At 37.7% G+C, this 27,947-nt stretch overlaps 1 protein-coding gene across 5 annotated transcripts in view; it reads left to right on the forward strand.

Moving 5' to 3' along the window:
• The window catches only part of CEP135 (centrosomal protein 135), a 129,941-nt gene that overhangs the window by 53,984 nt on the left and 48,010 nt on the right, over window positions 1-27,947 (forward strand). For all 5 annotated transcript variants that reach the window (XM_058434399.1, XM_032151459.2, XM_032151458.2 and 2 more), the window contains 10 exons: window positions 583-750; window positions 3,602-3,743; window positions 6,048-6,132; window positions 10,421-10,549; window positions 11,782-11,997; window positions 15,188-15,253; window positions 17,397-17,535; window positions 20,871-21,094; window positions 26,438-26,590; window positions 27,534-27,686. In XM_058434399.1, the coding sequence (XP_058290382.1) occupies window positions 583-750; window positions 3,602-3,743; window positions 6,048-6,132; window positions 10,421-10,549; window positions 11,782-11,997; window positions 15,188-15,253; window positions 17,397-17,535; window positions 20,871-21,094; window positions 26,438-26,590; window positions 27,534-27,686 (1,475 nt within the window). The remainder of the gene's footprint in view (window positions 1-582; window positions 751-3,601; window positions 3,744-6,047; window positions 6,133-10,420; window positions 10,550-11,781; window positions 11,998-15,187; window positions 15,254-17,396; window positions 17,536-20,870; window positions 21,095-26,437; window positions 26,591-27,533; window positions 27,687-27,947) is intronic.

Here is a 27,947-nt window from a genome sequence, read left to right on the forward strand (position 1 = left end):
ATTAAAATTTTAGAATTAAAAATTTAATTAAAATTTTAGAATTAAAATTGCCATAGGGAATATTAAATGCTGGATTTGAAGAAATGTTCTTGAAACAACTTTTGTTTTTCCCTTACTGAAAATAAAAGTAGTAAATAAGGTGAAAACCATGTATCATGCTGACTGTTTTATAGTCAGTCTTTGAGCTGTCAAGTAGAATAGGATGATTTCAAAGGTACTAGGGAAAAGATAATTATATGGTTATCTTTGTATGAATTATTCTTATATTCAGTAGAAAACTTTATCTAATCCATGGTATGAATTCGTAATCCTTTAGCTTCAGACTCAATTTACTGGATCAAAAGCTATGATGTACGTTAGGCTAATACAGTAGCTGAAAAATGAAGATCCCTTTTGTGCTTAGTGAGTTATTTGCAGTTTTGTTAATAATAGTAGAAGAAGGAATAAGTGTCAACTAGAGCATGCATAAGAAGCAGGTGGAGACTTTTAAACTGATAACGACTTTTTGTATTTTGTGAAATGGAAAAACTTCATTGGATTTCTTGATCTTTAAAATGGTCTTTGAATCTTTTTCATTTTAAGAGTTGAAAACTTCATTGAAGAAATGTGCACGTGAAACAGCTGATCTGAAATTTCTAAATAACCAATATGTTCATAAACTCAAACTGTTGGAGAAAGAGAGCAAAGCTAAGAATGAAAGAATTCAACAACTTCAAGAAAAGAATTTGCATGCTATAGTACAAACTCCAGGTAAATCGATTCCTTCTCGAGACAAATTATACACATTTAATCTTTTAACCATATTAACACCATTGACTAAAATAGGACTTTGGATTGGATTTTCATGCTTAGACTTTAGTGTTTGAAAATATATATCGAATAGACCATAAACTTCTTGATTTATTTCTAATGATCCAGGTAGTAATTTACACGTGTGCTTAGAAATGTATGTAGTAGTATTAGTTACTTAGATACAAGTAGTCTAACTTTAATGCCCAGAGCTTTCTCTAATCAATATTTTAAATTCTTTTTTCTATTATTATTATCATTATTATTTTAGTTGTAAAAGTAATCCATACTCATTAAAGAATTTGGAAATTATATACTTTCTTAGTTTATTTTACTATTTTTAGCATTATGCTCAGTAGTTATAGAGCAAGAAAAGGAAATGATGGGTCCGGGTGCAGTGGCTCACACCTGCAATCCCAGCACTTTGGGAGGCTGAAGTGGGCAGATCATTTGAGGCCGCTTCAAGACCATTGTGGGAACATGGTGAAACCCCATCTCTACCAAAAATACAAAAATTAGCTGGGCATGGTGGCGCAAGCCTATAGTTCTAGCTACTTGGGAGGCTGAGGTGGGAGGATTGCTTGAGCCTGGGAGGCGGAGGTTACAATGAGCTGAGATTGTACCACTGCACTCCAGCTTGGGTGATAGAGTGAGACCCTGTCTCAAAAAAAAAGAAATGATGGGCCACATCCAGAGTTGGTGATTGTTCAGCAGGTATGGGTTGGTGGAAGAATCTACAATATTAGTGACAAAATCATTAAGATAGCTGAACCATGGGATCAAGATTATGAAATTAAGTGAGTAACGGGGCTGCTGGATTATGAGGCTAGGTCAAGACAGATTAAAGAGCATGGTGAGGAACAAAAATAATTTGTTTGCTATGAAGATTGCAGTCAGAATGGAATTTTGGAGTTGAAGAACTAGAAGCCAGCAGAGTTCTGAGTGATGAGAAAGGCCAAAGTGTAGTCATCTTATTGTGTGCCTGAAGTTGAGGGTAGAGGAGACTCCTGAGAGTGGATAGATTAGAACTGTGAAGCCAGGTGGGGGAAGACTCAGTGGAGGGTGAGATAGTTTAGTAAATGAGATAGATGGACACGGGGACTGTGAGCCAAAGGCAGAAGAGACGGAGAAAAGTGGGAGTCAACCTTGAAAGTAACTAGAAGATTAAGGCAAAAAAGAGGATAATCAGGTTTCCTGAGGAAAGAATGGGATAGACTCCAGAGAGATTCAAGATGTGTAATCAAATAGTAAGTAAATGTAGATTTGGGAAGTAGAGGAATTCTCATACTTCTCTTTTGAGTGAATGAGTTAGGTGGAGGATGATATTATTTCTCAAGTTAGAGAATGTGGGAAGCAGAGCAGGAGTCCACTTTTGGATGTGTGGAGTATGCTATACCCACAAGACATTCATGTCTAAATTTTTGGCAAATAGTGGGATGTGTAGATCTGTTCTCAAAAGTGTGGGCCCTGGTGGAGATGCAAATTTAAGAATCATTGGAGTCTCATGGTAATTGAAGCTATGGGTGTAGTAAGAATTATCTAGTGAGATTATGTAGACTGGAAAGAGAGGAGACCCAGAGTCAGATGCGAGGGAAATTGGTATTTAAGGGACAGGTGGAAGAAGACGGTTTCTGAAAGAAACTGAGGAGCCACCAAGGAGGAAAACCAGGAGGTAAAGAAAGAAGGAATGGCTAGCTTTGTTCAGGTGTGTGAACAAACAGGTCATTTAAATACTTTTGGCCCAGTTTTCTTATCCTTAAAACTCCTTTTGTATACTCCTACCTCTGTAAGAGTATACAAAATTTGTTAGAATTCTAATGAGACAAAATTGTGGATTATGTTTGTTCTTCACAAGGATCTGCTAGTTTTTCAAATACACTTCTAATCTTGGCAAAATCTTTAAAGAGATAAATTGTCCATGTATTTTTGACCAAGACAAGATAAATTTAGCCATAAGAAAATTTAGTCCTACTACTTGTAAAGATTAAGAAAACATTCCCTCCTGATTCAGGTTATAGCATGACTTTATATTACAGATGACATTCCATTCATTCTAACTTTGCTACTTACAATTTCAGTTATCTGCTATGTTGATATTACTTAATAACCACACATATTTTAGTTCTCACTGCCAGTTTTCTGCTAGTGATAATTTCTTGAGCTCATAATAGCGAACACCACAGGCACATTCAGCTTTTTTTTTTTTTTTTTTTTTTTTGAGGTGGAGTTTCACTCTTGTTGCCCAGGCTAGAGTGCAGTGGCACAATCTTGGCTCACCACAACCTCCGCCTCCCGGGTTCAAGAGATTCTCCTGCCTCAGCCTCCCAAGTAGCGAGATTACAGGTGCCCGCCACCATGCCCAACTAATTTTTTTGTATTTTTAGTAGAGACGGGGTTTCACCATGTTGGCCAGGCTTGGTCTCGAACTCCCAACCTCAGGTGATCCACCTGCCTCGGCCTTCCAAAGTGCTGGGATTACATGTGTGAACCACCATACCTGGCCACATTCGGCTTTTAAACTTGCCAAAGTCTTATCCCCATCTAGTGGGCAAACATATTAAGCCTGGGCGTATATGCCAAGCTTGCAGGCATGTAAAACTTGTTTGATAACCATGTCTTATTGAGGTTTTTAAGAATGCATTGTTTAGTTAAAGATCAGGGTGGATATTTATATATTGATGGAGAAAATATTTTATCAATATGTATTATGAACTGCAGACACACTTTATAACCGAAAGGCTAACCTGGAATATTTAATTCTAAGACATGGTTTTGTTTCTTCTTAGTTTTTTAAGACACTCATTCTTTTTAGGTGGCAAGAAAAGAAGTATTGCTTTCAGGCGCCAGCGTATGCAAATTGATGAACCGGTTCCTCCCTCTGAAGTCAGTTCATATCCAGTTCCTCAGCCAGATGACCCTTACATTGCGGACCTCCTACAAGTGGCTGATAACAGGTGCATTAAATAATTCTTTCTTGGCTTGAGTTAATCGAGCACTCAATTAGCTGTAAGTTTCTTGATAGGAGGGCTTTTTTTCTTGTTAACTGTTGTCTCTCCAGTGTCTAGCACAGAACTTTGCACAGGCACTCAGTAAATACTTTCAGATTGATATAAAATGTTTTTACTTGTTTTGAAACTTCGATCAAATAGATCGTACATCTAAGGTTTCTGTTCATACTGGCTTAAAAATTAGTGCCATCAAGAACCTGTTTAAGTAGAGCTGCTTTGACATTTTGTGTCATCTCCAAGTAAGAGGTATCTTTTGCAGGAATCTTTATTGCTTCAGATTTGTGTCAAATGTCAGTTAAATATGAAGAGATTTGTAACTGGATTTGAAATTTTTTAATGGTTTCTCTGCTCTGTGTTTATATTTCCTTACATTTGAATCATACATAAATTCCATTTGATTGAAATGTTATTAAACCTCCTGGGCAAGGCACTGTGTAAGTGTTCTGAGGATACAAAGATGAAGAAGATGGTGTTTCTGCTTTTGAGAAGCTTGTAGTCCAGTACTAGAGATGAGATGAGAAATTCACAAAACACCATTAAGAAAATTATAAGAGGCTCAAAGGAATGAATGAGCACTAGTCTCCATGGTAATAGCTGGAGAAGCATTTCAAACTATAGAATACACTAATGGAAATAGTTCATGCAGGTAGCTTTTTATTTTGTAGATTATACAGAGAATGTGGGGGGTTTGATCTATTGAGAATCTCAGTAGATTCTCAGAGCACTGGGACCAGGTGCAGTGGATCATGCCTGTTAATCCCAGCACTTTGGGAGGCTGAGGCAGGAGGATCGCTTGAACCCATGAATTTGAGACCAGCCTGGGCAATATAGTGAGACCTTTTCTCTACAAAAAATTTAAAAATTAGCCGAGCATGATGGCATGCACCTGTAGTCCCAGCTACTTAGGAGGCTGAGGTAGGCAGATCGCTTGAACCTGGGAGGCAGAGGTTGCAATGAGCTGAGATTGAACCACTGCACTTCAGCCTGGGACACAGAGCAAGACCCTTTGAGCTACTGATTAGGATCTCTTCACTCAGTTGTCACACAATATTTTTATATAGTTATTTGACCTTAACTGGGAAGTGTTTTGTTCTTACAATCTAGGACTTTTCAGACAACGTGTTCGTATTATTTAGGGAATTATTTGGGCTGCATAAGTGACATTAGTCTTTTTTAATTGTCCCGTTTCATTTATATATGCACATTTTGTTTGTATTCAGAGTCATTCATGCATTTATATGAGTGCAGTTGCATACATACTCTTCTCCTAAACCTAGATTAGTAGAAAATGTTGGTTCCAGTTAACATCAGGTACAAGCCGTATCCAGCCTCATTTACTCCACCCCATGGAAAATCTCTTTTAAAAACAGACCTGGGGCTGGAAGCACTGTGGCTCACGCCTGTAATCCCAGCACTTTGGTAGGCTGAGGCAGGAGGATTGCTTAAGCCCAGGAGTTCAAGACCAGCTTCGGCGATGTGGAAAAAGTCTCTACAAAAAATTTAAAAATTACCCAAGTGTGGCGGCATGTGCCTATGGTCCCAGGTACTTGGGAGGCTGAGGTGAGAGGATTGATGGAGCTGTGGAGGTTGAGGCAGCAGTGAGCTGTGATCGGGCCACTGGATTCTAGCCCGGGTAACATAGGAAGGCCCTGTCTCGAAAAAAAAGCAGATCTGCCTTCAGGCTTTGTCTTTCCAATATGAAAATGGATTAATTATGTCATAATGTGCCTGAACAATTCAGGTAATTTGGACAAAATCTTGATTCTGTTGGAATTAACAAGTTGCAGAAGGAATAGGTTTTTTGCTGTAGTTACATATGATCTTTCTCTCCAGGGTTTCAAAGTAGTAGTAGACAATACAGGGTTAGGGTCAGAAAACACATTTTAGTTTCTTATTTCACTTACTAAGTCTGTGAATTTTGGAGTAAACCTCAGTTTTCTAAACCTAAGAATTGGCAGCAGTACCTCAAAGAATTTTCCTGGAGATCAAAATGCAACAGTGAGGTGTTTCTTGCACAGTGTATCTGAGTTTCAAATTATTTACTACTAAGTTTTAAATCTGTTCTTAAAAACCAACTCTCTATGATGATGTACTATATTTTATGTTGATTTGGGGACCCTTTGGCACAGTACATCCTACCTGTTTGAGAAGCTGAAAGTATAGAATTTATGAAATAACACATCTATCTTCATTTCTTATTTTGTATTTCTTAACAAAAGTGTATTGGCATTAATTTAAAGTGCTTTTCAGGATTCAAGAACTTCAACAGGAAGTCCACCAGCTACAAGAAAAGTTAGCAATGATGGAAAGTGGGGTGAGAGACTATAGCAAGCAGGTAGGATTTTTATTTACTTGCATAATAGGGATTGAGATAGGTATGCTGTGATTGTAAGTAGAATTGGGTTATATTTGAAATTACTGATACTGAGTTTTTATACAGCTTTCATCTTTTTCATCAGATTTGTTAATAGAGTTAATAGCTGGAATGGCTAAGGTGGCTTTACATACTTAGTCTGTCTCTTCAAAAAATTTAAAAATTAGCCGAGTGTGGTGGCATGTGCCTATGGTCCCAGGTACTTGGGAGGCTGAGGTGGGAGGATTAATGGATTGAAGAGCACTTATTTACTCCATTCTCTTCACTATTCATTGAGGTGAATAGTAGTTTTTTGTTTGGTTTTTCTTTTAGCTGAATCATCTATCTCCCCAAATATAATTTTATAACCATATTACCGTTTTCATCTCAGGAGACATCTTATTAAGTGTGCTATGTTTTATAATTGTATTTTTGTGATTTTTCTTTACATATTTTGTCATATTGAATACCAGTCTCTTAGAAAGTTACTCTTTTGTGTTGCCGTGTTTTTTTTTTGTTTGTTTTCTCTATAAGCACAAGTCCTCATACAACAGTTTTCTGAAGAATCGGGAGAGTTAGTAGATGCAGCGTTATATTATAACCATAGCAAGCTTTGTCTTTTCATAATTTCTTTTGATGTCTTGGCTAAATTCTGATTTGGGTAATTATAGGCTTGTTTTCTTAATATGCTTCCTGAAGGTTAAATTGGGTAACATGTTTTTCATTTTCTGCATTGACTGCATTTTTTTTGAGTGATCTGCACGCACAAATATAGATGTAACTTAGGTGTTGGTATAATAACTAAGTCTTTAAAGTGTTTTGAAGATTAGTTGGATAAAAATGGAATTAAAGAAAATTGACCAGGCATGGTGGCTCATGCCTGTAATCCCAGCACTTTGGGAGGCCGAGGCGGGTGGGTCACCTGAGGTCAGAAGTTTGAGACCATCCTGGCCAACATGGTGAAACCCCATCTCTACTAAAAATACAAAAATTATCTGGGGTTGTGGTGTGTGCCTGTAATCCCAGCTACTCAGCAGGCTAAGGCAGGAGAATCTCTTGAACCTGGGAGGCAGAGGTTGCAGTGACCTGAGATTGCACCACTGCACTCCAGCCTGGGTGACAGAGACTCCGTCTCAAAAAAAAAGAAGGAAATCATAATGTCAACCAAAAAACTTACTTCATTAAGAGATGTTGAAAATATCCAATATGCACATGAGTTTAATATTACTGGCATTTTTTCATTTTATAATTACACTTTCATTTATTTCAGGTACTTTATGAACATAAACTTCTTACCATCTCTGTGAGGTGGCTGAGGTGTCTGGAGAAAATAGCTTGACTATTCTGATTAAAGCCACCAATTTATTGTGGTTTGCAAATCTTAGTTGAGCTTACTCTGCTGCCTATCAGTTATTTGTCTTTTTTTGCTTGAGTTTGTTCCTTTTCAGCACATATTCCAGATTTTGCTGTTTTTAAGCTGTCTTCCCAACTTATAATACCCATCTTCGGCTGGGCACAGTGGCTCACGCCTATAATCCCCGCACTTGGGAAGGCTGAGGCGGGTGGATCACCTGAGGTTGGGAGTTGGTGACCAGCCTGACCAACATGGAGAAACCCTATCTCTACTAAAAATACAAAATTAGCCGGGCGTGGTGGCGCATTCCTGTAATCCCAGCTACTTGGGAGGCTGAGGCAGGAGAATTGCTTGAACCCGGGAGGTGGAGGTTGCGGTGAGCCGAGATCACACCATTGCACTCCAGCCTGGGCAACAAGAGTGAAAACTCTGTCTAAAAAAAAAAAAAAAAAAATCCATCGTCTGAGAATGTCACCTTGTCTCAACTTTCTATCTGTACCTTTAAAATTAGCCATATTTGCACTCAGGCTGTCTTAAGACTTAGTGGGCAGGGTATTGTTCTTCCTGTTTAAGGCTCAGTTGCCTGTGCTCTTGATCCCATTTCCTCTTTTTTCCTTAGGACCTTACTTTAATCAATTATTCTTTTTTTCTTTAACAAATACTTATATAACCACTTTACAACGATTAATTAATTTAATCTTCATAACAATCCTGTGAAGACGTACTTCTATTGTCATAGCTAACATCCCTTTTAAAAAACTCATTTTTTTTTTTTTTTTGAGACGGAGTCTCTCTCTGTCGCCCAGGCTGGAGTGCAGTGGCGCAATCTCGGCTCACTGCAAGCTCCACCTCCTGGCTTCACGCTATTCTCCTGCCTCAGCCTCCTGAGTGGCTGGGACTATAGGCGCCCGCCACCACACCCGGCTAATTTTTTGTATTTTTTAGTAGAGATGGGGTTTCACCGTGGTCTCGATCTCCTGACTTTGTGATCCTCTCACCTCAGCCTCCCAAAGTGCTAGGATTACTGGCGTGAGCCACTATGCCCGGCCAAAAAGCTCTTTTAACTACCTCCCCCTCTTGAGGATTCCTTCTCCCTCTCTATGCAGACTTCTCCAAAGACTGTCTTACTTGATATCTCCATTTCTGTCTCTGCTTCTCCACCTCCTGCTCACTCGTTAACCTATTGTAGTCTGGCTTCCGCACTCACTACGTGAACTGGTCTAGTTAATTAGATTAGTAACATTAATTGCTAGATCCAAAAGGATACTTACGGTCTTTATTTTCTTGACCTACTCTGTGGTATTTGATATTATTGATAATTGCTCTTTGAAACTCTTCCATGACTTCATTTTTTTCCAGTTTTTTTAAGCCTCTTATAATTTTTTTTTTTTTTTGCTTTTTTCACCTGTCCACTCCCTGAAATATTACTGTTTTCTTGGATTCTGTCTTTGACCCCTTCTCCTCTTCTGTATCTTTTCTCAAGTGTCCTCATCTGCTCTCTTGGTTTAAAATACTGCCTGTATATTGATGACTCCTTCATCTCCCTCTGGCTCAAACTTGTCTGCTGAACTCCAGACTCATATACCCACCTTTACACTGGGCATTTCCACTTGGGTGTAGTCTTTTTGTAATCATATGCCGTGTACTGAACTTTTTCTCTTCTGGTTTCGACTCCTATATTCTCTGCTTTGGTTGGTAGCATCAATGTTTGCCCAAATGCACATTCTGTATTCTTTCTAGATCTCCTTCTCTCGCCTTCACATACCACTCACCAAGTTCTGTCATTTCTCCTGGCTAAGTGCTTCTTAAACTTATTTCTTCTGTTCTATCCTCTACCATTTTTTTTTATTTTAGTTATTCATTGTTTCTTATGCATTTCTGCATTAGGTCTCCCTGCCCCTGCCTCTGTTTTTATTCCTGTCAATTTCATCCTTTAGTCCAGCATAATCGTAATTAGTTTTGTCCTAATTCTTCAGACATCTCCAACTACTAGATCCCATGCACATTACATCCAGTCATACCAAGCTATTTCTGCTGTCTCAAACATTCCATGTTTTTGTCGCTTTTTGGTATGTTTGGAATGTTTGGTTATTTATTTAAGAAAACCAAAGCTTGGGCCAGGAGTGGTGGCTCATGCCTGTAATCCCAGCACTTTGGGAGGCCGAGGCGGGCGGATCACCTGAGGTCAGGAGTTCAACACCAGCCTGGCCAACATGGTAAAACCCCATCTCTACTAAAAATACAAAAATTAGCCAGGCGTGGTGGCACATGCCTGTAGTCCCAGCTACTCAGGAGGCTGAGGCAGGAGAATCGCTCAAACCCAGGAGGCAGAGGTTGCAGTGACCCGAGATCATGCCACTGCACTCCAGACTGGGTGACAGAGTGAAACTCTGTCTCAAAAAGAAAATCAAAGCTTGAAAGTGTGAGCCTTTCCAAATTCTTAGATAAATAACAGATAATTAAATTCACCCCAGTTTCCTATTCTTTTTAATATTGAGGTTCAGTAGCAACTTACTTTTCTTAGTATGTTACACTCATTCATTTATTCTACCGGGAACTGAAGTAGTTTACATTCAGTTCTAGTACTTGAGCATGTGTGTAATCTGCTAGCAAGTTTCTTTTTATATAAACATTGTTAAATCTTAAAGGAGGGAAAAAAATGCAAAAATTAAATTAGGAAGAATCTATGTAGTAAAAATACATATGAAAGATATATTGACAGTATGTCTGTTGACATTTTCTATGTAATTTATTTTTGTTCTGCATTTATGCATGTAATATATGGACACAAATATGAATGTTAATCTCTTGTATACATTGGGACATAAGAAAATATATCCAAATAAATGTTTGTTCAGTGTTAATCATTTGTTGAAAACCAGATTTTTAAAAATGACAGCATGACTGTATCTTCAGATTGAGCTAAGAGAACGAGAGATAGAACGACTGTCAGTTGCTTTGGATGGTGGTCGGTCCCCTGATGTCCTCTCTCTGGAGTCTAGAAACAAAACCAATGAAAAGCTTATTGCTCATTTAAATATTCAGGTAATGGCTTTTATAATTATTTCACTGAGTGTATATAATGGTGTTTATAATAAACACTATATGTTTATAATGGTCTATGGGTTTGTAAAAGTGGCAGGAGTTGTTCGCTGAGGTATTATTTGCAATGGGAAAAATTTGATAGAACCATAGTATCCAGAAATAGGGTGGAGTTATTGAAAAATCATGTTTTCAAAGACTAATGAGGCAGTAATTAACATGCACCATAACATTAACAATTTAAAGGAAGAGAATAAACTCTGGGCACATGATTGTCAATTTGCTTTTAAGAAAATGTATATATGGACTTGGAAAGAGAAAACAGAGAATATACCAAAGTATACTAACAAAGCTTATCTTTGTGTGGTGGGATATTCTCCTTTATGGTTTTCTCTTTTTTTTTTAATTTTTATGAGCATATATTTATTTTATAATGTAAAAATTTAAAAATGTACATAAAAATTAAATACCTAGCTTTTATCTACTTACGTAGTGGATTCCTTTGCCATGCATTTGACCTAAGGCTGAAAGAGCAGGAGAGTTCCATGCAGCATGACACATGGACTTTAGAAATTTTGGTATGACAGAGTTGCCTGGGCTACAAACAGAATATAGTAAGTAAAAAATATCAACAGCGGCTCTAGAAGAGTGCTGTCCCATAGAAATATGATATGAGCCATATATGTAATTTAAATTTTTCTAGTAGCAGCTTGATTTAAAAAAATAAAAAGAGGTGAAATTAATTGTAATAATGTATTTACCCCAGTATGTCCAAAATATTATCATTTCAACCAGTAATGTTTTTACATACCTATTTTTTGTTTGTATTATCTTTGAAATCCTGTGTATATTTTACAGTTATAGCACATCTCAATTTACACTAGCCACATTTCAGATGCTCAGCAGCCACAAAATGGTTGCTAGTGGCTACTATATTGAACAACACAGTCTATTATCATCTTGATATTGTCGTATAGAACTCTGTATTGGGAAAAAGTTCACACAAATTTCTTGTCCTTTCTATGCTTGAAAATCAAAGCCAATGGATACATATTTTTATTACACTGCACATGGTCAGTTTTGGAAATAACAATATAAATTTGCAAATATAAAATAGCTGTAGTTTTAATCTTTAATAATTTTAAAAATACAGTTTTTTGAAGTATTATTTGGAAAGTCAGTGTTTAGGGTAATTTTCCAATTCATATATCTCATAAATTACAATTCCAATTTAGGTTGACTTTCTTCAGCAAGCTAATAAAGACCTGGAGAAGCGTATACGAGAGCTTATGGAAACCAAGGAAACAGTGACATCTGAAGTCGCTAATTTAAGTAACAAAAATGAAAAACTCTGCCAAGAATTAACTGAAATAGATCAGTTAGCACAACAGTTGGAAAGACATAAAGAAGAAGTGCTTGAGACTGCTGATAAAGAGCTTGGGGAAGCAAAGGTAATGAATGATATGTGTAGGTTTTGAGAGTGTTCATTAATTCTCCTAGCACACAGTAAGCTTGATCCCTTTTGATATCTGCATTCAGGTTTTTGGTTTATTTTGTGTGTCTGTTTTTGTTTTTTTGCTTTGGTAATTCAGGGTTTTCTGAAGTGTTGTTTACACCCTGTAAATGACTGTATTTGTTTTAGTTGTTTGAGTGTCTCTCTGAAGCACACCTATTCTTAGGATGGATCTCCAAACTCTAGTCTGTTTTCCTTCAAGATTTTTATCTCTGCCCCTTTATCTGTGCATTGTGAGAGAGCTTTTGAAGTTTCCCCTCTATGTCATTTTTGCTCAAGAATCCTTTTTTTTTTTTTTGAGACAGAATCTCTGTCTCCCAGGCTGGAGTGCAATGGTGTGATCTCGGCTCACTGCAACCCCCATCTCCCGGGTTCAAGCGATTCTCCTGCCTTAGCCTCCAAGTAGCTGGAATTACAGGTGCCTGCCACCATGCCCAGCTAATTTTTGTACTTTTAGTAGAGACGGGGTTTCACCATGTGGGCCAGCCTGGTCTCGAACTCCTGACCTCAGGTGATCCATCCACCTCAGCCTCCCAAAATGCTGGGATTACTGTCATGAGCCACCGCGCTCGGCTTGTGTTTTTTGAGACTTGGTCTTGCTCTGTTGCCCAGGCTGGAGTGTGGTGGGACAGTCATAGCTCACTGCAGCCTCAGCCTCCTCAGGCTCAAGCAATCCTCCCATCTCAGCCTCCTGAGTAGGTGGGACTACAGGTGCATGCCACAAGGCCCAGCTAATTTCTTAATTTTTTGCAGAGATGGGAGCTCACTATGTTGCCCAGGTTGGTCTCAAACTCCTGGGTTAAGCAATCCTCCTGCCTCAGCCTCCCTAAATGCTCAGATTACAGGCATGAGCAGCCATGCCTGGCCACCAAGAATTCTTTAAAAGTATTTTTAAAACTATATGTGTCCTTAAACATTTTTAAGTTGGTAATTATAATAACATTTTTCATCTTTTAAGTTTAAATGGAAAGGGTGATATTTCCAGTCTATTTTAAATATAATATCTTAAAATAAAACCATTTCATTGTTCTTTTAATTATAGCCAGTAAAATCTAAATGATCCTTTCTCCTTGAAATTTCCACAAAATTTTATCCTGTTTCAACTAGTTTTATGCTTGAAAATCTTTTCATGATCACACTATCATACATCTGTACAATAAAAAGAACAAATTTAAAAAGAATGAATTTTTTTTTATTTAAAAAAATTCTGACAGCCTGATGGGAAAAAAAAGAAATTTTTTATTTTTAAAAATTTCCTGTAACTGTAAGGTTCAAGGTGTTAACATTTTTATCTGAATAGTGTTATCATTACAATTATTAATTATCAGTGGGTTAAACTGACAAGTATACCACAAATGTTGATATTTATGAAATAAAAAAGTAAAATTTTACTGGAAATACATCTCTTAATGAATTATAATAGGAGAAAATAGTGTCTTATTTAAAGCCTTTGGCCAGCCCCAACATTTCAGATTATCTTTTGATCTGGTACTCTAAAAGTTTTTTATATCTTGAGACAGTACATATACTTCCTTGAACATTGAGAGAAAGGCAACTATAAAAGGGAGGGTAGGAATGCAGAACTCACATGATAGCCAGGCCACAAACAAGTTATTAGGTAGATCATTTTTAAGAAGCACTGAATATGCAAATTAAGGATTCAGATGCTGATTCCTTAGAACTATGTGTGTACCATAGTTTTATGTAATACTTGGAAAGTGTTCATTTTATCCCAGGAGTAAGTATAATCCAGTTTGAAGACTACTGCTCTACATCACCGAATTTATTTTATATAGTGCCACCTCTACTAATTAGTGGAATAGAAGGAAATTGCCTCAATATTTTAAAAACCATGTATGAAAGGCCCACAGCAAACAATCATACTCAGTGGTGAAAAACTGGAAGTTTTTCCTCTAAGATGAAGAACAAGGAAGGATTCCCACTCTTGTCACTATTACTCAACATAGTACTGGAAGTCCTAGCCAGAGCAGTTAGGCAAGAAAAGGCATACAAATTGCAAAGAAAGAATAAAATTATCTCTGTTTACAGATGGCATAATTTTATATGTAGAAAGCCTTCAACATTCTACAAAAACCAGAACTAATAAACTAATTCAGCAAAATTGCAGGATACAAAATCAGCACACAAAAATCAGATGTTTTTCTATACACTAAGAATAAACGATCCAAAAAGGAAATTAAAGTAATCCCATCTGCAATAGCATCAAAAGGAATAAAATACTTAGAAATAAACTTAACCAATGAGATGGAAAACCCATACACTTGAAAAACTATACAGCATTGCTAAAGAAGTTAAAGAAGACACAAATAAATGGAAAGACATTCCGTGTCCATGGATTGGAAGACCCAATATTGTTAAAGTGTCCATACAACTCAAATTCAGTGCAATCCCTATCAAAATCCTAGTGGCGTTCTTTTTTTTTTTTTTTTTTTTGTGCAAAAATAGAAAAAACTTCTAAAATGCATATGGAATCTCCAAGGACCCCAGACCACCAACACAGTCTTGAAAAAGGATATAATGAGTACAGTTTTAATTCTGTTTTTGTGGTTTTAGTTTCATTGCAACACTCCTATATCTCATCCCTCTCTTTTTCCACTACCTTTTGCATCTTCTATCCTTGTGCACACAGCATGCTAAACACAGCTTCCCATGTCCCATTGCAAATGCTCAGAAATGATAAGTTGGCTCAACAAAATATTCCTATTGGGTCATAATATTTTCATCTTGGCATTCTGTTCTCTCAGTTGCAGTATAGAGAGGATCCAGGTTGGTAAAAGCAGGTGTGGAGAAAGCAAATAGGATAGGAAAATCAGGAAATGACAGTGCCATAGAATTACCGCAAAATTTAAGGCCCAAGGAAGATCCTACAAGGTGTTCAAGTGGCCTTCTTCAGATGTTACAAGTAGGCTCCTGTAAACATTCGGGATACCAAAAGATTAAAGAGAAGCCTCAATTTTGCCTCTTCATTGAAATTGATAGGGATAAAGCCTCAGATCTCACTGGTAAGAGGGAACGTGAAGTAATTGCAAAATTACTTGATCTATTTGCATGTGACTTAAGTATTCTTAGACTTTTAAGTATATATCTAATAGACTTTTTATTCCTAGAAAGAGATTAAAAGAAAGCTCTCTGAGATGCGGGATCTTGAAGAAACAATGGCAAAACTTCAACTGGTAAGTTGATGTCATATTGAATTGCCAGCAATTTCAGTAAGAAAATTTTTGTAGGAGGCTGAGGTGGGTGGATCACCTGAGGTCAGGAGTTCGAGACCATCCAGCCTGATCAACATGGTGAAACCCCGTCTCTACTAAAAATACAAAAATTAGCTGGGCATGGTGGCACATGCGTGTAATCCCAGCTACTTGGGAGGCTGAGGCAGGAGAATTGCTTGAGCCTGGGCGGCAGAGGTTGCAGTGAGCCGAGGTCGCACCATTGCACCCCAGCCTGGGCAACAAGAGTGAAACTCCATCTTTAAAAAAAAAAAAAAAAGAAAGAAAAGAAAAGAAGATTTGTATGCTTTGTTTTATTGCTCAGCTCCTGACAACCACTAATCTACTTTCTGTTTCTGTAGATTTGTCTATTCTGGCCATTCCATATAAAGGGAATCATACATTTTGTGTCTGGATTCTTTTACTAAGCATAATGTTTACAAGGTTCATGCATGTGGTAGTGTTTATGAGTACTTCATTCCTTCTTATGGCTGAGTAATATTCCACTGCATGGACATGCAAGTTTATATTTTTATAATTCCTTAATTTTATGTATAGTAGGTAGCTGCTAGAAATTTTACATTCTTTTAACTACTTTATGATTTGTTAGTTGACTAATGTTAAAACCAGAGTTAATTACTTGAAATATTTGTTAACTTGAAATATTTGTTGATTATTGCAAAAGGCACTCCATCCTCTTTTATTTATTTATTTATTCATTTTTTAGAGACAGGGTCTTGCCTTATCACCTAAGCTGGAGTGCAATCGCATGATCATAGCTCACTGTAGCCTTGAACCCCTGTGCTCAAGTGATCCTCCCACCTCAGCTTTCTGTGTGGTTAAGACTACAGGCATGCGCCACTGTGCCTAGCTTTTTTTAAAATTTATTTTTTATTTTTTTAGTAGAAGTGAGGTCCTACTATGTTGCCCAGGATGGTCTCAAACTCCTGGACTCAAGTGATTCTCCTGCCCCAGCCTCCTAAAGTGCTAGGACTACAGGCATGAGCCACTGCATCCAGCCCAGTCCTCTTTTAATAGCTTTGTTTGGTAATACAAACCATTTTCCTAGTCGCATTTCTTGTTCTGTAGTCTTCAAATAACAAAGGAAGTAATCATCCCAACAGAAGCCTAAATATAGCATACAGAAAAAGCATATAGTCCTATAGCCTGCAACTAGCAGAAAGAGTGTGTTGCTTATAAGGTAGAAACCAGGTAGTCACCCAAATGATTGAGGATTTTAAAAAAAATAACCTGTTGAATTGGAAGAGTTTTCTCTAAGATTGGAAACAAAGGTAAATACTAATTTCCAAGTTCTTTCATTATGTATACTTTTTATACAGTCTAGCTGCAGTGTCCTGGTGGCATAAGTCAATTAAAAAGGAAGCATGAGAGCAAGGGATTTTTGCTGTTTGTTCACTGCTAGTTGTATGTGCACTAAATGTTGGATATGATTCATAATACTTGTCTCAGAACTGTGACCAAGTTTTAGTAGTGACAGTAAGATGTTGCCGTAGTTACTTTCTTACCTTATTTTTTCTAGTAATGCAAGATTCTATGTATTTTTAAGATAAGAATGATAATATTGATAGCTAACATTTTTTAAGTATTTACCATGGTGGACAAGTTGGATACCATGGAAAGTACTTCATAACCATAGATTCATCCTCGCCAGTGAATCCTTAGTGTCCTGGTCTTACTATCCTTGTTGTGCATACGAGGCTGAGAGAATAACCAGTATAGTTATAGATACACTGTATGTGGTGATCTTAGAAGACTTTATCTTACTACTGCTCTCTTAAACATGAAAAAGCTTTAAATTTTTTAATCATATAAGTGTATATTCATTTAGAAAAAAATAAGACAATATGCTAAACTAACTAGAAGAAAATAATTCTCCCACCCTCAAAGAAGCATTGTTGATATTTGTGTTTTCAGCCATAAATGATAATTAAGTTTAATTGAAACCTTGTATTTGACTAATTAAGTATATGTATACACACGTATATGTAAATTGCTGTTATATAAATGTGCTTATAAAATCTATTTTAAGTGCGATAATATTTTATAAAGTTGTTAGAAATCTTAATTATAGTATTAAAATTTGCAGGAATTGAACTTATGCCAGAAAGAAAAGGAGAGACTGAGTGATGAACTCTTTGTAAAATCAGACCTAGAAACTGTTGTTCATCAGCTTGAAGAAGAAAAGCAAAGACTTAGCAAAAAAGTTGAAAGTTTTGCAGTTACAGGTAAGATGTCAAGTTTTGATAGCTTAAAAAATGATTGTGGTTTCCTCTTGATGTATTGTTTTTCTTAGTAGATAATCATTCATTCATTCAATAAATATTTGTTCAGTGCTTACCATTAGTCAGAAACCATAGTAGTTACTGTAGATACAGTAGAAATCTCTCCCTCAAGGACCTTAGAATTTTTGTTTTGACTAGTTTATACAGGGAGCCCTGCTTGAATATTTTGCAATAGAAATGTGTCCTTCTTTGACACAGACTAATAATAGAATTAAGTAAGACTAAAGGGAAGGCTATTTTGATAGTGGAAAATTGAAGTACAGAATCTTTTCAAGGAAATGCAGTTATGTTATCTTAAAATACACACACACACACACACACACAAATTGAAATAGGCTAACTTTCTGCAGGTACCAGTTCTAAATGACTTGGCATAAGGAACATATAAGAATTCATTCGGCTGGGTGCGGTGGCTCACGCCTGTAATCCCAGCACTTTGGGAGGCTGAGGCAGGCGGATCACCTGAGGTCGGGCGTTCAAGATCAGCCTGGCTAACATGGTGAAACCCCGTCTCTACTAAAAATACAAAATTAACTGGGCATGGTGGCACGCGCCTGTAATCCCAGCTACTCAGGAGGCTGAGGCAAGAGAATCGTTTTCACTCAGGGGGTAGAGGTTGCTGTGAGCCTGAATTGTGCCATTGCACTGCAGGCTGGATGACAGAATGAGATTCCATCTCCAAAAAAAAAAAAGAATTTATTCATTCATTAATTTGACTGATGTTTATAAATCACCTGCTGTGTGGGTGTGTGCCAGGCCCTGTTTTTGAGTGCTGGGGTATATAGTAGCAAACAAAATACATAAGGGCCCTGCTCTTGCAGAGCCTTTTTTCTTGCTAGGGAAACAAACTAGTGGCACATAAATGAAGAAGTTAATTTTAGTTGATAAGAGGTATTAAATTAGAATGGGAGGATGTGCTAGAGATTGAATGAAGTGCTCGATGACAATACACCGGCAATGTGAAGATCTGGGGTCTAGTTTTCTATGCAGAGGAAATGGCACGTGCAGAAGCTTGGTGCCATCAAACTCTGTGTGTCTTAGGAAGTGAAAGAAAGCCAGTGTACTGTATTAAGAAGAGTCTCTATCCTAGGCCCATGTGGATAATCTGTTTGAACTCCTCTCTACTTATTAGCATGTAACTTGAGCATGTTACTTAAGCTCTCTGTGCCTCAGTTCCCTATCTATGGGGCTAAGATGACACCTACCCCGAAAGGTTGTTGTGATAATTAAATGAGTTAATATGTTGAAGTGCTTAGAACCATGTATAAAAGTTTAAAATAGGCTGGGTGTGGTGGCTCACGCCTGTAATCCCAGCAGTTTGGGAGGCTGAGGCAGGCGGATCACCTGAGTTCGGGAGTTCAAGACCAGCCTGACCCACATGGAGAAACCCCATCTCTACTAAAAAAACAAAAATTAGCTGGGCGTGGTGGTGGGTGCCTGTAATCCCAGCTACTCAGGAGGCTGAGGCAGGAGAATCGCTTGAACCCGGAGGCAGAGGTTGCAGTGAGCTGAGATCGCACCATTGTACTCCAGCCTGGGCAAAAATAGTGAAACTCCATCTGAAAAAAAAAAAGTTTATATTTCTTTGATAGCTATGTGTGGCCTATCATTTCAGCGTAATCTTTCAGCTGTCTCAAACTCTCTTGTTTCCCTGTGTTTTGGGTGCATCCCCCTGCCAGATACCCAGCCATGGATGAGCCAAACAGTTTACCTTCTACACTTTTACACATGGTCAGCTGTTTGAGTGTGCACCAGACACATTGAGAGCACTGTAAATTAGATGGTCCTGAACCTCAGCAGGCTGCTCAGCGCTGTCTGGAAATCTTACACTTTTCTCTTAGCGTTTGATCTTCCATTCTCCACGGGGGATATTTAAAATGTTTTGCACTGTCAATAAACCCGTGAGTCCCATTTCCCACCTTCATTCTGAGTGGATGATCCTACCTCCAGTTTTCCTAATAGAAGGGAAGCTGTGGCAGGGATTCACTCAGTCTTCTGGCCTCAGATTAAAAACCTGTGCATCTTGTTCCTTCCTGTTCAATGCAGGAATGCCCCTCTTATGAAGGGCCGGTGGCTCCATCTATTCTCTGGGCCCTAACTTCTCTAATTTTAAAAACCTTACAAATTAATGATCTCCTCTGTGTAGTTTTAATCTTTGTACTGTTTTTTCCCATTGGCATTCAAACATGCTCACCCTCACCCATTCCAATACAAAAACTTTGACCCATTCCTATGCAGCCACTCGTTTCTTCTCTTCATAGCATCAGCGTCTTGAAAGGTCATCCATACTTGCTGTTCTGCTTGATCACCCACTACCCCTTAGCTCCTCAGTCCACTCCAGTTGGCTTCTGTTGCCATCTCTTCAACAAAACTGCTCTTGTTAAAGTCATTCACCTCTGTTATGCCAAATGCAGTGGCTGCTTTTCATTCATTTGCTTATTTGACTGCATTAACCCAGTTGCCCATTCTTTCCCACTCTCCTACTTTGTTCTTACCTCTCTGGTCATTCCTTCTTGGGGCAGATTTGCCACTTCATCCTCTAGTTTGCATTGCACACTATCCTTTTGTGGCTTTTATCCTACTACAATTAGAATAGTTGTTCAGCCTTGGCTATGCTTTTTATACTGTATCCTTAGCTGGTGCTGGGCATGTAGTAAATGCTTAATACATATCTGTTGAATGAATGAAAGAAGAGATGAGAGTAAATCAGAATATATCAGGAAAATCATTCCATGCCTCAGAGTTGTAATGAACATAAATTAAATTAGGTTCAACTATATGAAATTGCCAGTATTTGGTTACTTTTGACTCATGAAGAGGCAATTTATGGTAAAAGCTAATAATTATATTTATTTGAGTTATTTTGCTCTCTTTGTATATGTGTATACTGTATTAAATTCAAACTTAATGTTAAGTTTGTGCATGTTATGATTGTTTATAGATATATTTTCTTTTAGTGCATTTTCAGGTCCCAGGAAAGTACTATGTGGTAATTTATTGCTTCATTTTGTAGTACTGCATAGTATCCATCTTATAATAAGACAAAAGCAGGGGGACTTGGACCTATTGGACTTTACTGAAACTTTTAATTTTTGCTTTTTTTCCCTTCTTTCCCCTCAATATTTACCTCTTCAATAGATTTGGTACTTACAGGTGTTATGTAGAACAGTTCATGATTTCTAGTAGCTTTCATTCTAAAAGTTATTGATATAATTTACTTAACTAATCAACATTACGTATACAACATTATTTTAAGAGTTAACCACTTTAATTTGCAGAACGACAACTTACTCTGGAAGTTGAGAGGATGAGACTAGAACATGGAATAAAACGTCGAGACAGGTCACCTTCTCGTTTAGATACGTTTCTGAAAGGTATAGAAGAAGAACGAGATTATTATAAGAAAGAGCTAGAGAGACTCCAACATATAATACAGCGAAGATCTTGCTCTGCAAGTTATAGCACACGTGAAAAAAGTTCAATATTTAGAACATCAGAAAAGGTAATGTCCCTTTATAAGAGTAGGCCAGAAAGTATCTTTATGAATAAATTTTTCTGGTTTATTATCATATTAAATGTAACTTTATTCGTACTTGCTTTGAAAAATCCTGATTTTGATTTTTGTTTTCTTTTATGCCCTGTACTATAGGAACACTGCATTAATTAGGAAAATTACTTAAGAACAAACTATAACATATAGATGACTGGAAATTAAAGGAAAGGTTGAGTAGCTGAATTGTAGAAGTGTAGTGGCACCTGGGCTTCCAGGACTCATATTGTTGGACATTCCATCTCTTTTTAGAATTTACTTTCTGTATCAGCTGCATTTTCTCTCTCATAGCAGAGTGGCTTTGTATGCATGGCAGGCAACATGGTTTCATGTCATTTCCAGCCTTGGACCAGTTAGGAAGTTGTGTCACATTCTACTGACCAAGCATCTTCTCTATTAACAGTGCTATGGGAGATAGATAGAAATGGCAAGTGAGTGCTGGGGAGATTGTTTTGTTTGTCCACTACAACCGTATTTGTAAGTTGATGATCCAGATGTTCTCTCTATGTCATTTTCTAATTGCATCTCCCAATGTGTGTATTATTTAAAGTTGACCGTGATTCATGAGAGATTAAAATCATAGGTCTCTATTTTAGGTCTTAATTATTTTTAGCTCCACACTAGGTAAAATTAGGGGAAATCTGGGAGTGGGAAGTGCTCATTAAAACTCAAAACATTTGATTTCAGACTTGGCCGAATTTACTAATTTTGTCACGTTTTTCCTGAAGATCTTGTGTCCATTGTCAAACAGTTTTGTCTTCTGATTAGACTTCATTTTTTAACCTCATAGGCTAATGGCTGAATTTTGATTTACAGTTGTCAGTATAAGCACTATACTATGTTATCTATTATAAGAATAAGGCCAGGTGGGGTGGCTCCTGTAATTCCAGCACTTTGGGAGGCCAAGGCGGGAGGATCACTTGAGGCCAAGAGTTCGAGACCAGTCTGGTCAACACAGTGAGATGCCATCTCTACAAAAGAAAAATTAAAAAATTAGCTGAGCATAGTGGCATGCACCTCTAGTACCACCTACTGGGAAGGCTGAGGCAAGGGGATTGCTTGAGCCCAGGAGTTCAAGGCTGCAGTGAGCCATGATCTTGTCACTGCATTCCAGTCTGGGTGACAAAAAAAAAAAAAAAAAAAAAATGAATTGGTGGGAAAATGCAGTACAAATTATTAATAATTTATGTGTTGTTGAGTTTTTTTTAAGTTCCGTATATACTTATGACTCAGGAAAAATAAGTGACTGAATTGATCATTTTTATTGTATAGAGGAATCTCCCACAAAATGATTGATCAGTTTAATTAAGTTTGAAATACTAAGGAGATAAATATCTCAGAGCTTTTAACCAAAATATTTGATCCATTTGCTCTGTGTTGGATTCACAATTGAAAGACAAGTGTGTGAGACATGTTGGTAAGGCACTAGTAAAATTAGGTGAAACTTTTCTCCCCTTCAACTTATTTACATTCTTGAAGTTATAATGGTACCTGGCGTAGACAAAGAATTTATTTTCTAGAGTTCAGAAAGCCAGGATGTTCAGAGCATTTTAGAGTCCCAATAATAAAGTGCAGGCATGATAGAGGATAGTAGGTAAGTACCTGAATGAAATGGGTGGGGTATAAGACAGTTGTGAGTGCTGGGAACTAGGAAGTGCATTCCCCACCTAAAATTAGCTGTTTTATTTTACTTTATTTATTGAGACCGGATATGGCTCTGTCACCCAGGCTGGAGTGCAGTAGCATGATCTTGTGTCACTGTAACATTTGCCTACTGGGCTCAAGCCATTTTCCCACCTTAGCCTACTGAGTAGCTGGGACTATAGGCACGTGCTACCATATACCTGGCCATTTTTTTTGTTGTTGTTGTTGTTGTATTTTTTTGTAGAGATAGGGTTTTGCCATGTTGCCCAGGCTGGTTTCAAACACCTGATCTCAAGTGATCTGCCTGCCTTGGCCTCCCAAAGTGCTGGGATTACAGACGTGAGCCATGGTGGCCGCCCTAAAATTAGCTATTTTAAACATGTTCAGGAACACTTGTTGGTAAACAACAAAGATCATTCTACAGCTGGATTTGGTACTAGCTGTGTTTTCAACCCCTGCTTTATGGCAGACTGTTAGGCACAGTGTTGGGATTGTAATAACTCAGAAAAAAATGGACACTTTTTAATATCAATCTCTATTCCCTGTGTAGGGTGGGTACTATCCCCCTCACCTTGTATTCACCCTGGTTCCCACTGTGAGTTTTGAGTATGGTATAGGCAGAAGTGCTTTGCGATTGGAGCCTAACACAAGTTCCAGCTCCACAAACTGGCTTTATGATGTTGGAGAAGTTACCTAACTTCATGGAACCCTGTTTTCCTCATTTGCAGAGTGGGGAAAGTGACTGCAACTTCTTGTGAAGATTAAATGAGCTAATTTGTTGGTTTTATTTTTAATTGACAAATAATATGTATATTTATAGAGTATAGTTGGATGTTTGGATCTGTGTATACATTATAGAAAGATTCAGTCAAACCAATTAACATGTCTGTTTCCTCACCAACTTACTATTTTTTTGTGGTGAGAATGTTAAATATCTATTCTTTTAGCAATTTTGAAGTATACCATGGTCACCATGCAACACAATAGCTCATTAAAACATTCCTCCAGTCTAACTTAAACTTTATGCCCTTTGATCATGAAATAATTTGTGTAAGGACCCAGTGTAACATCTAGTTACTGGTGAATGGTTTATTTCCTTATTATTTGCTGGTTCAAAGCACATCAGTTATGGTAGAAAGCTACGGTCAGTTCAGAAAATAAATACGGAGTGCCTGCTCTGAATGAGGCATAGAATACAGAGATGAAGAAGACAGTTCTTGCCCTTACAGCCTTCAGCATTGCGCATGTGTGTGCGTGTGCATGTGTGTGATTAGGGGACAATGGAGTAGTGAAAGGGCGTTATTCACAGTTATACATTAACAGTAACAAATACGTACAACAGATATATTTAAAGAAGAGTAGAGTTTCTGCTTAGGAAAGTCAGTCAGTGAATGTTCAGGGAACTCATGTTTTACTGGGTACCATACTAGACACTGAAGATGTAATGAAAAAGACCAGGTTCCTACTGTGGCCCTCATAGAGCTTAAATTTTAGTAGTACAGATACACATTAAATGCACAATCGTGTAAATAACCTTACAACCTCATTTATAGTGTGTTTATGAAGAAAGTACAGAAAATATTCAAAATACTATAAGAGTATATAGAAGGAGATCTAAATTAGATTAAAGAATCTGAAATAATTCCTTGGAGAAAGTTACATTTAAGCTGACACCTAAACAGTAATAAAAATAGATTGTCAAATCTTTATTTATTGAGCTCTCCTTTTCTAGAATCTGTACAGACTGCCTCTTTCTGGAAGATTATTTTGTTTTTCTTTGAGAGAAAGTCTCACTCTGTCCCTCAGGCTGGAGTGCAGTAGTGCGATCATAGCTCACTGTAACCTTGAACTCCTGGGCTGAAGTAATCCTCTTCCCTCAGCCTCCCAAGTAGCTAGGACTACAAGTGTGCACCACTATGCCTGGCTAATTTTTTAATTTTTTGCAGAGGCAGGGTCTTGCTCTTTTGCCCGGGCTCGTCATGAACTCCTGGCCTCAAGCAGTCCTCCTGCCTTGGCCTCCCAGAGTGCTAGGATTACAAACGTGAACCACCACACCTGGCCCAGACTTTTTTAAATTTAGATATGGTTAGATTACATAGCTTCTTTTATAGTTACATTGGTTAAGTCCCAAAACACTAATCTGCTTTTGTACTATAAAACATCTTGTCCTTTAAAGAGTTTGGATAACTAATCCCATCCATCATGCCTTGGTTTTGCTTATTTAACCAAGAGATTAATCATTTCCAAGTGCAGGTGAGAGGTACCTCACAGATATCTATCATTTACCAAATCTACATTGTATGTGGTATTGGCATAACAGATGTTACATAATATAGAACAGGACTCTTTTCAGTGTATCATGTTATCAAATTATCCCTTCTTGGCACTTCTGCATTTAAATACTCGTAACATTAAGATACTATAGGTCCCAAGTCTACATTTATTATTTTTCTTTTTTTTAATAGGAAAAGGCATACAAATTTATTAACATGTGCATGGGGAGAATCAGAGTGCTCTCATCTTTATTTTCTACCATAGTGATGAAGACAGTGAATCTTTTTTTTTTTTTTTTTGAGATGGAGTCTTGCTCTTTCTCCCAGGCCAGAGTGCAGCGGCACTATCTCGGCTCACTGCAAGCTCCGCCTCCCGGGTTCACGCCATTCTCCTGCCTCAGCCTCCCGAGTAGCTGGGACTACAGGCGCCCGCCACCACGCCCAGCTAATTTTTTGTATTTTTAGTAGAGACAGGGTTTCACCATGTTAGCCAGGATGGTCTCGATCTCGTGACCTCGTGATCTGCCCGCCTCGGCTTCCCAAAGTGCTGGGATTACAGGCGTGAGCCACCGTGCCCGGCCTCTTGAATCTTTTGAATTGTACTAAATTATAGGCATCTTTTAAATTGTACTAAATTGTAAAAATGTTGGAAGTAGTTGCTTATTCAGTGAATGTTCTTAATATATACTGCCTGGTAGAAATATTTGCATTCATTTGACTGTATAAAAAGACCTCCTGTAGGTCTGAAGCTGAGACAGTTGGGGGTTGGTATGCCTGGCATATTGATCTTAGATTCAATCATAGAAAACACTGAGGAATGTGCTAGGCTGTTACAGTTACCTGTACTGGGTGAGCAGGCACACAAGTACCCTGCTGGCCCCTTCTCTGGAGAAGATAAACTAACTAGTGGCTCTAAAAAATTACCAGGCATCAGAATTGCTTAGAGGGCTTGATAAAATACAGTTACTTGGCCCTACCCCGAAGTTTCTTGACTGAGTAGGTCTGGGTTGGGCTTCAAACTCCAAAATTTGCATGTCTGACAAGCTTTTAGATACTGCTAATGCTTCTGGTCTGGGGATTACACTTCAAGTACCACTAGTATGAACAACTTTGGGAAAATCAAAGTTGAAACATCTCCTGGGATCTGATCAAGTCACATCATTGGCAACTAAGTCTCTTCTGGGAACTTGAAGGCCAGGAAATTTGCCCCCGTACTGCCAATGCTCTCATCATAGATTTTTAAAACTGTGTTCCTTAATCACATTAAAGGCACTTGTGTTCTTTTTGTCTGGTAGCATCTTTCAGTCAATCTCATCATCAGTATCCTTGTGACAACCATGTGGTGATGATTATATTTTGTTTTTTAATTATGTTTCAGGGTGATTACAATTCAGAAATTCATCAGATCACAAGAGAAAGAGATGAACTTCAGCGTATGCTAGAAAGATTTGAAAAATATATGGAGGATATACAGTCCAATGTTAAATTATTGACAGCAGAAAGAGATAAACTAAGTGTCTTATATAATGAAGTAAGAAATGTATTATAATTAAGCCAACAGATTGTATAGAACCAGTTAACTATAATGGAGCCTGTATATATCTTTCACATTACTATAATATATGGACCTGTGATATGTCTTCATAATTAAAATTAGCAGTAGTAGTTTCTGCTATCATTCTGTTTCTAAAGCACAAATTTCTCTTATTTTTTCATATTTATTCTTTCCCTTTTCTAGCCTATCTGTGTCAGATCAGTTGGAGATAGTCTCCTTTTTCTAAAACTACCTGGAGCAGGTCTCAGCCTGACTCTGAGCCAAATGTATGCTTGGAATTCAGACATGTGGGGAAATGTCTATCAAAACAGTGGGTAGCACCCACTATTTGGATATATTGGCTATTTAGGACTTAGTCTCTAAATACTGTACTCTAGGAAGAGGGAATTGGTATTCAGCTTGGCCCCATTAACAAAGCCTCAGTTGTTAGAGGGCAAGGTAAGTCTGAGCAAAGCATGGTGTCTGTCACCTAAATTTATTCACATACCCATCTCCCATGAAATCCTACTGCTATTTTAAGAAGGGGAGGAGGCATGCAAGTTAAAGGTCAAGTTGAAAGAGTCACTTAATGAGTTTTTTGGGGGGATTTCTGCAGTGTAAATTGATCCACTTCTGGGCTTTCCCCATCGCTAGCTTAGATTTCAGCTTTCTTGGGTCTGCCTAGTTACTTCCTGCTTGTCTGTCTGCTGTCTAGTTTCCAACATTTTATGGCTGGTGCCTCCCTCAATCCCCTTGTCTTTTTCGTTTTATTATTCTTACTATTTTAATCCTTCTACCCTCATTTTGTTGGGATTTGCGAAGAGAGTGAAGGTAGCATGTGTTCAGTATGCCTTTTTTAACTGGAAACATATCCAAAGTATTTTTTATTTATATCTTTTACAAAAGTGCCTTTTTAATGTGTATCTTTTCATTCTTTAAGGCTCAGGAAGAATTATCTGCCCTAAAAAAGGAATCCACCCAAACCACAGCACCCCATAATATTGTTAGTCTTATGGAAAAGGAAAAAGAACTTGCGTTATCTGACTTAAGAAGAATTATGGCAGAAAAGGAAGCTTTAAGAGAAAAGTTAGAGGTAAGAAGATTGACATGTTTTTGAAAGGTAATTTGTTGAGAAAAAGAGGTCTTTGTATGCATTTTCCTGTGAAGTTACTATTGGCCAAATCCAGACCACTTTGTTTATGTATGGCCTGTGAGCTCAGAATGGATTAAGAAGAATATTTCATTGTTGATAAAATTTTATTGGACTGCTTTGCTCATTTGTTTGTGTATTATCTGTAGCTTCTTCTTTTTTTTTTTTTTTTTTTTGAGACGGAGTCTCACTGTCACCCAGGCT

This window comes from Hylobates moloch, unplaced genomic scaffold, assembly GCF_009828535.3.
Source record: "Hylobates moloch isolate HMO894 unplaced genomic scaffold, HMol_V3 SCAFFOLD_2, whole genome shotgun sequence".
Lineage (NCBI taxonomy): Eukaryota > Metazoa > Chordata > Mammalia > Primates > Hylobatidae > Hylobates > Hylobates moloch.